This window comes from Triturus cristatus, chromosome 4_1 (assembly GCF_964204655.1).
Source record: "Triturus cristatus chromosome 4_1, aTriCri1.1, whole genome shotgun sequence".
Lineage (NCBI taxonomy): Eukaryota > Metazoa > Chordata > Amphibia > Caudata > Salamandridae > Triturus > Triturus cristatus.
Window position 1 is genome coordinate 12,968,844 of NC_140585.1, and position 9,538 is coordinate 12,978,381.

General features: G+C 49.4%; 1 protein-coding gene across 1 annotated transcript in view; it reads right to left on the reverse strand.

Annotated features, from left to right (window-relative positions):
* LOC146839304 (GTPase IMAP family member 7-like) overlaps window positions 1-8,759 on the reverse strand; it is a 52,905-nt gene extending 44,146 nt beyond the window's left edge. The window contains exons 1-2 of the mRNA XM_085651337.1: window positions 8,566-8,759; window positions 8,211-8,428 (exon numbers count right to left, since the gene is read on the reverse strand). Of these exons, the coding sequence (XP_085507463.1) occupies window positions 8,211-8,248 (38 nt within the window). The 5' untranslated portion in view covers window positions 8,249-8,428; window positions 8,566-8,759. The remainder of the gene's footprint in view (window positions 1-8,210; window positions 8,429-8,565) is intronic.
* Window positions 8,760-9,538: the final 779 nt, after the last annotated feature.

The following is a 9,538-nucleotide window of genomic DNA, read 5'->3' on the forward strand; positions in this document are numbered from 1 at the left end:
TTAGCACAAGACCAAATGACGATAAAAAGGCCCACAATACTAATAGCAATAAGCAGTTATTTGTTACAGCGTACTTTAAAAGTTATGTGCGCGTCGTTCTTCTAGGTTCGGCCCATACGGGGATGAGCTGGCCTACAAGATGAGTCTATAAGCGCTGCGGACGCTCCGTTGCGAAGCGTACACCTTACGGGGCGAAACGTACACAGTACCTTAGCTTTCGGAGAGTTTGTCACGGACGCTGCAGTGAAGGCAATGCGTTGTACGCTGCGATGTCCTCCTTTTACGGTGCGAGCTTACGGCTCGTTGGGGCCCTGAGTCGCATTGCTTGAGGGGACGGGACGTTGTACGCTCTGCTGTTCGTTACGGCGTACGAGCCGTACTGTGGGTGCGGCTTTCAGTCTTTGGCTGCAGTGCGGGGCGTACGTACGGTGAGTAGTTCCCCCCCTTAGATGCGAGCGGCAGCCTTAACTTCAGCAAGATGGTTCAATGAAGCGCAGCGTTTGTACGCGGCGAAGTCAGCCAGTCATGGTGCGATCTACGGATCGTAGTACGAGTAGATTGAGGCAGACAAGCGGATACGGTGCGTTGCTGGTCACGAATTGGCGGTACGAGGCGTACCCAGCTCCCGGCCTCGGAAAGTGCTAAAAACAGCGTTTCTAGCAGCGGATTGTGAGGCGGATGAAGTCCACTGGTCCTGGGACTTCGTTCAGGGGGCAAGCTCACTCACAAGCCCTTGGAGATCTTTAAGCACAAGTTGAAATAAAGTTTCTTTGTAGTCTTTCTCCTCTCCTTCAGCAGCAAGGCAACCACTGCAGGCCAATCCCCCAGGTCAGGGACAGTACTCCTCCTTACAGCTTTCCCAGTTCCTTCTCCTCAGGCAGAGGTTCTTCTTGTGAAGCAGGATCTAATTTCTTGGGAGCAGGGTCCCAATACTTATACCCCTAATTCCTTTGTTCCTCTGGGGTAGAGGGGCCTTTGCCCAGCCAGAACCAGTTCCTGGGCACTTTGTTGACATGTCTCTGACTTTCTATTCAAGATGCAGGGCAGAGACATCAGCCGCTCCACAGGAGGTGGAGCCAGCATTGTGGTGGCAGAGCACAGCCCTATTCAGAGTCCAGGTGCACGCCTCCCACCTATCTGGATGTCAATCTCTCTATTCACCACCAGGCTACCTAGCCCTGCCCCTCTGGAATTCCTCAGCCCTGTCACTCACAGAAACCAGACAGCAGATAGACATCATAGCAGAGGCGGGCTGAAATGGTTAGGCAAGCAAATAAAAATAATATGATCCAGCACACCATAGAAGTTATATACAATACAATTTAGTAGATTTCAACAAAAGTAAGTCCAATCACTACCATAGGGGTGACTCACATGAAGTAAAGGGAAGGTTTAGGGACTGGCAAGTAGGTGCACTTGCCCAGTCAGCATGGCAGTACCAGACTGCACGCAGGTTCTGCAATGGCAGACCTTAGACACATTTTACTAGGCCGCTTCTGTGGGTGGCACAACCAGTGCTGCAAGCCCACCAGCAGCATTTGTATTTACAAGCCCTGGGCACTCCTGGTGCACTGTACTAGGGTCTGACAGTAAACCAAATAAGCCAATCATGGAATCCAACCAACATATACATTTTATACAGGGAGCACTTGCACTGTGGCACTGGTTGGCAGTGGCACGTGCTCTGAGCAGCCAACACCAGCAAAACACATGAGGCACAGCAACAAAAAAGTGGAAGGGAGACTCACGCCAAGGTGCCAGGTCTAACAGGTAGTATATAATAAAAGGTGATGTCAGCGCACGTGGCTGACGGCACGAACTGAGCATCTGAGTAGACGTGTCTTATTGTTGCTCCGCTGTTAGCAGTTATGCCTTTACTCCCCCCAGCCCTAGAAGACGGTGGAAGTCCCGACCGCATGTCCCAGGGTAGTAGCCCCCAAGTTTCGGTAAGCTAGGAGTGCCCCGTCGGGCATTACAGGACCCACTGCAACAACAAAGAAGCAGGCACTCAACTAACTTTAAGCACCTCCAGCTGCGTCCGTTATGTGGCAGAGATATGGCAGTAGGGGGGAGCCTGAGGGATGAAGTCCGTTCCCATGGCTTCTGCTGGTAGGGATTTTCAGAGTCACGTAATGTGTACCTGGATTAGATGAGGAGCACCGGGGTGTGGGAGGCGCACCGTCGGTGGTTACGTGAGAATGCGCGGGTGCCGTGGGGGAACACTTTACGGTAGCACGGGCCGCCGCACTATCACCCACTCACAGGCAGGTGGGTGGCAGTGCCGTCTCAGAGGAAGAAAAGCAAAGTGCCCTGTAAGACAGATGAGGCAACGTGGGCCGCTCGCACAGTACCTGCTGGGGTCATGTTCTGTCCCGGGGGCACTCTGAATGCAGGCTCACGCTGCAGACTGCCGCTGGGGCGTTGGCTCGTCTCCGGTGGCACCACGAGGGTTGGGGACAGGCTCAGAATCAGAGAAGAATTCGGCAGATGCGGCTTGATCCTTGGGCCGGAGGGCTCTCCTGGTACAGTGAGACAAGCGGGCTGGGGTTCCCCGGACCCAAAAGGGTAAAGGGAAGGGGGCACACAGAGCCCCCTTCCTAAAATAACAAAAACAAAACAAAGGCGGCAACTCCCCGGAGGCCCTGCCCCCTTTCTACACTACTCTGCAAATGCGCCTCCCTCCCAGGCCATTTTCAGTCTTGGACCAGTGGACCTTTTGACTCTGAACGTCTCTCTAGGAGAGTTTGCAGCATTGTTAATTTTAGTTTTAAAAAAAAAGGATCATGGGTATTAGATAGTGATCTGTCCCGGAACGTGGCACAGGTTCCGGGACCTGTAACAGAAGACTATTAGTGAATATAGATCCAGTAAGTGGCCTCCTGTATACGTGGGACCCTAACCTAATTGCTCCAGCTGAACAGCAGCTAGGTCAATTGAAATACTTGTAGCTCGGGTATCTTTAAGTGCAGGTTTCAATACCCAAAAATCGTAAATCTGAATGGGGTTGTTGTGTTTGACTGACTTCACAGGTCACCCTTCAGGAGATGCTCCATAGTATCATACAGAATATGTTTGTTCTTGTGTTCTACTCAGTATTCAAGAGGAATGGAGGGTGACATTTGTGTTCAAGAGAGTGGCATTGCGGGCGTCAGGACTATCAATAATCTATGCTTTTCATATGGTCGTTAACGTTTCGCACTGGGGGAAAACATGATCTAATCAACGAGACAAGGCTCAAGGTTAAGTACTATGATGAGGAAGGACTGGGTTTGGAGTAATTAAGATACCGGTAAGTAACCGGGCATTAAATGCATGAGTAGGGAATGGAACGGGAAGACCTGGGCTTGGAGTAATAAAGATTACAGGTAAGTAATTGGGCATTACTGGTAAGTAACCGACCATTACCTGAATGTGTAACAAATGGAACGGGAAGACCTGGGCTTGGACTAATGAAGATTACAGGTAAGTAATTGGGCATTATTGGTAAGTAACTGGGCATTACCGACCGGTAAGTAATCCGGCATTACCTGCATGTGTAAGGAATGGAATGGGAAGACCTGGGTTTGGAGAAATGAAGATTACGGTAAGAAACTGGGCATTACTGGTAAGTAACCCAGCATTACTGGAAATTAAAACCGCATTACTGGTAAGTAGCCGGGCATTACTGGTATGTAACCGGGCATTACTGGTAAGTAACGGGGCATTACTGGTAAGTAACGGGGCATTACTGGTAAGTAACGGGGCATTACTGGTACGCAACCGGGCATTACTGGTAAGTAACGGGGCATTACTGGTAAGTAACCTGGCATTACTGGTAAGTAACAGGTCATTACTGGTAAGTAACAGGTCATTACTGGTAAGTAACCGGGCATTACTGGTAAGTAACAGAGCATTACTGGTAAGTAACCAAGCATTCCTGGTAAGTAACCAGGTATTACTGATAAGTAACCAGGCATTACTGGTAAGTAACTGGGTATTACTGGTAAGTAACAGGGCATTACTGGTAAGTAACCGGGCATTACTGGTAAGTAATTGGGCATCACTGGTAAGTAACCGGGCATAACTGGTAAGTAACCAGGCATTACCTGTATGTGTAAGGAATACCTGCGCTTGGACTAATGCAGATTACCGCTAAGTAACTGGGCATTACTGGTAAGTAGTTGGGCGTTACTGGTAAGTAACGGGGCATTACTGGTATGTAACCGGGCATTACTTGTAAGTAACCAGGCATTTCTGGTAAGTAACCAGGCATTTCTGGTAAGTAACCGGACATTACTGGTAAGTAACCGGGCATTGCTGGTAAGTAACAGGGCATTACTGGTAAGTTACCGGGCATTACTGGTAAGTAACAGAGCATTACTGGTAAGTAACGGGCATTGCTGGTAAGTAACAGGGCATTACTGGTAAGTAACCGGGCATTACTGGTAAGTAACGGAGCATTACTGGTAAGTAACCGGGCATTAACTGCACGTGTAAGGAATGGAATGGCAAGACTTGGGCTTGGAGTAATGAAGATTATGGTAAGTAACAGTCACTGGGCATTACTGATAAGTAACCAGGCATTACTGGTAAATAACTGGGCATTACTGCTAAGTAACCAGGCATTACTGCTAAGTAACCGGGCATTACAGGTAAGTAACTGGGCATTACTGCTAAGTAACCGGTCATAACTGCTAAGTAACCGTGCATTACTGCTAAGTAACCTGGCATTACAAGTAAGTAACTGGGCATTACAGGTAAGTAACCGAGCATTAACTGTATGTGTAAGGAATGGAACAGAAAGACCTGGACTTGGAGTAATGAAGGTTACCGGTAAGCAACCAGGCTTTACCGGTAAGTAACCGTGCATTACTGGTAAGTAACCAGGCATTACTGGTAAGTATCCCGGGCATTACTGGTTAGTACCTGGGCATTACTGGTAAGTAACCTGGCATTACAGGTAAGTAACTGGGCATTACAGGTAAGTAACTGAGCATTAACTGCACGTGTAAGGAATGGAACAGGAAGACCGGGGCTTGGAGTAATGAAGGTTACCGGTAAGCAACCAGGCAGTACCGGTAAGTAACAGGGCATTACTGGTAAGTAACCCGGGCATTACTGGTAAGTAACCCGGGCATTACTGGTAAGTAACCCGGGCATTACTGGTAAGTACCTGGGCATTACTGGTAAGTAACCCGGGCATTACTGGTAAGTAACCGCGCATTACTGGTAAGTAACCGGGCATTACTGGTAAGTAATTGGGCATTACTGGTAAGTAACCGGGCATTACCTGTATGTGTAAGGAATGAAATGGGAAGACCTGGGCTTGGACTAATGAAGATTACAGCTAAGTAACTGGGCATTACCTGCTCGTGTAAGGAATGGAATGTTAAGACCTGGGCTTGGGGTAATAAAGATTACCGGTAGGTAACTGGATCAACTACACACGCGCCTCTGAATTTCCAAACACCTATCACTGAGTTTGGCAAAATAGTAGAGATGCAGAATTTTAACAAACAAGCACTAGCAAAGTCAACAGGTTTGGCTTTCATATGCTAGAGCTTGCAAACACAGTCCAAGCCAGCCGAGTTACCTGCTGCATGGCATCACAAACGTGGGCAACACAAAAGAGGGCACAGACATTGGAGGGTCAGAAAGAGGCAGTAGGCACAGAAACCCGAATTTGTGTATGCCCACATATGCATGACTTCCCACATTACAGCCACAGCTTGCTATTGAATTAGCGATATGTTGAAAGGATGGTGCGCCTCTGTTGTGCACACAACATGTTTTATGCGATTTATCCTGTACCCTCTCCTAGAGTGCACAAAGCTGCAGAAAGGAAAAAAGGACTCTGACGAGCACACGTCTCTCATTAAACTTTCTGTTTGAAGAGAGTTGCAGTTTCATCTGTCTTAGAAGTGCCAGGTCTAGGGTGACCAACTGGCATTGGTGCAAATTCAGGACGGTGAGTGTAAAAATTCAGGACAAAGGGTTAAAATTCAGGACACAAATTCAGGACAGGAGGTCAAAATTCAGGACAAAACTTCAGGACAATAGATAAGTTTTACAGACACATCAGAGGAGGTCGTGCAATAGTATATAAGTAAGCCCACATATTCAACCATTTGCAAACCTATCCATCATGTATCCTTCCATCTATCATTTCACTCATCCATCCCTTCATCCATCTTTTCACTCATCCTTCCATCATCCATCCACCCTTTCACCCTATCCATCTGTACACTCATCAATCCACTCTTCCACCCATCCATCCATTCACTCATCCATCCAGCCATTTACCCTTTCACCAATCCAGCCATCCTTTCACTTACTCAGCCATCCATCTATCCACCCAGTCACCCAGTCACTCATCCTTCCACCCATTCACCCTTTCAGTCATCCATCCATCCTCCCTTTCTCTCTCCATCGACCCTTTCACTTAGCCATCCGTCCTTCCATCCACCCACCCATCCATCTACTCATCCACTCATGAATCCATCCATTGACCCTATCACCCATCCATCCTTTCTCTCATACATCTATCCTTTCACTCATCTATTCATCCTTTTGTCCATCTACCCTCCCTTTCACTCACTCATTCATCCTTACATCCACCCTTTCACTCATCCGTCCATCCATTCACCCTTGCACTTATCAATTCATCAATCCATCCATCATTTCGCTCATCCATCCACCCACTCACTCATCATCCATCTTTTCACTCATCCATCTTTTCACTCATCCATCCTTTCACTCATCCATCCTTTCACTCATCCATCCTTTCACTCATCCATCCACCCTTTTACCCATCCAGCTACCCTTCCACCCATACAGCCAGCTATTTACCTTTTCTCTCATCCATCCTTCCACTCACTCATCAATCCATCCATCCATCCTCTCTCATTCTCCATCTATTCAATCTTTCATTCATCCCTTCACCCTTTCACTAATTCATCCAGCCATCCACCCATCCCTTCACTTACTCACTCGCCCACCTCTTCATATTCATTTTGAGCTGAGCCTTTTTGAGAAGAGGCCCATCAAGAACTCCACCCTCGCTGCAAGAGCCATTCCAGGACTGGGGCAGAAGCCACCCAGGGCAGAGACAGGATCCACCACAGGGGGGACAGGAGCCATCACTGGGGGGGGAGGGGGCAGGAACCATCACAAGATGGGGAACAGGATCCTACCCCAGGGTGGGCACAGGGGTGGGCATGCAGTATTCAGGTATCATTTTGGCCCCTCCAGGGTGGGGGTAGGGCTCCTCACCCCTCCTGGACAAGACAACGAGAGACAGGCTCTTTTTCCAAAATGTTAGTTTTGCCATCCCCCTTACTGATGTACAGTACTTAAAGGAGATACTCCAAGAGAACTGATTTAACTGATTGTCCTCCATACTTTGTTAATCAGTGTGGGTGTGATTGTGCCATTTTTTTATTTTATTACATTATAGACTGCATGTTTGAAGAACCGAGGTTTGCTTACAATTTAGTGACAGTAATTAAGCTCTGTGCAGAGAACCACGTACTGCCTTGGTGGACCTGTTCTAGGATGTTTGGGGCCCTGGGTAGGAAGGGAATGTGTGAGGCCCCTCAAAATTGCAGAGACATGAGGCATTCAGGGCTGTTTACATCTGAATAGATGCCCCTGCGCCTGAAGCTGCAGCCCCTCCCTCTCAGTCACCTTCAAGCACCTCTCAACAGCTCATCAAGGGCTGAAGGTGTGAGGGTGGCCATCCCGCTGTGCCTCTCCAGTGCTGCTGGGGGTCTGAGCTTTGGTGCTGCATCGGTGTCTGTTGCACCCTACCTTAACAGCCTCGGAGTCAAGCAGGGAGGTGCCGGTTTTAGGGTGGTGCGACCGGTTAAAATTACGGACAAATGGCGTCCGTTAAAGAATCCTTCACGGACAACGGACAGACGGCCGAAATTACGGGCTGTCCGTGAAATTTATGGACGGTTGGTCACCCTAGCCAGGTGGTCCTGTTAGTAACAAATCATGTGCTCTTGTGCAAGTCATTTATCTTATGCCATTGCAGCGCGTGGAGGACCCAAAGGACCTGCCCTCTCTGCCGTGCGAGGATGACACGGATATTACATAGTTCCTAGATGAACCTGCAGTCTTTCTTGTTTTCAAAGCGCTACGAGTGTAGCTCACGATTACATCACAGCCCACCATCGGGGCTCATGTTTCCTGGAATCCCCCCCAGAAGCAGTGCGGGCGCCCCTTACCTCCCGGACTGTGACGCGAGTGCCAGTTTGTCGGACATCTCTGTTCTGATGCTGGATGGCTGGCACTGGTCGGTGGAGTCTCTGTCGGTGAAGGGTCGGTGGAGCCTCTGTCGGTGAAGGGACGGTGTCTTCGTCACGGGTGTGGGCCGTTGCACCTCTCACAGCTGCTCACCAGGGCCGTGACAGGTCGGCTCTCTAAACCTCCGTCCTTTCTGCTTCTGCAAAAAAGGGAGTTTATGAATACCCACCCTACTACAGGCCATCACAAGGCACAGAGAGGTACCGACGGGGAGTGAGGGAGAGGGAGGGCGCCTGGTGTGCGAGGGCACATGTGGCAGTGGCATACAAGTCTCACCTCCTGAGGTCTGCAGAGGGTCTGTGTCCCTGGCAGCTCCTGCTCTGGCCTCCTGCCTCCTGCCTCCTGCTCTCTCCCTCCTTCAAAGACTAGGAGTTTCTGTCCCTTTACTTCCTCCTCCCCTGCGTTGGTGATATATACCTCACCCTCCCAATGTCTAGCGCGCCCCGGGCACCAGACACCTGGTATGTTGTGTTTGGCTGGAGTTCCTACAAACCACTCGTTTCTTACAAATCACGTGACTTTCTTGTAAGCTGGCGGGCTCCTGGCAACGCCCTTCCCTCTCTCAGAAAAGGAAAACACGTTATCAGGGGTATTTCATTTCTTTCATCAAACTGCCAGCAGTGAAAAGGATCCAGAATGCTTCCAGAAGGGCATTAAACCCCTGTACTTCCAACACACTGCCCCCCCAAAGTGCTTGTCAGCCAGCACCAACCTTGTGTCCATCAAACATCCTGATACACACCAAGCCAGAGGGCCCAAAGGCGTGGTAGCCATGCACCTGTGCAGTGGGCCCCTAGGCATGTTACATAGTGGGTGGGGGGCCGGTGGCGGCTTAGGGTCAGGATGTCTCTTCTGGCACCCATGGACCCCTGGAGGATGCTTGGTTAGTGACCGCGTACCTATGTGAGGAGAGTTGTAAGTTTAGTGTTGGTGGGTGACGGCCTCAGATCAGGATGTCTCTTCTGACACCCATGGACCCCTGGAGGCTGCTTGGTTAGTGAATGAGTACTTAGGTGAGCAGGGTTGTAGGTATGGGGTTAGCCAGATCTTTTCATTTTGCTAACAGTCTACATATACCCTTCTTACTTACTGGGGCTTTTAGCCACCCCGTCCAATTCATCCATTGGTCTGTGCTTGACTCGTTCACATTTTCTGTTGCCCACTACAGCATATAGTATGGGGCGAGGCCCAGCCCACTTCGGCTAACTGGCTACATCTACTGTGAGTGATGGCATTCTGCTCTTTCACA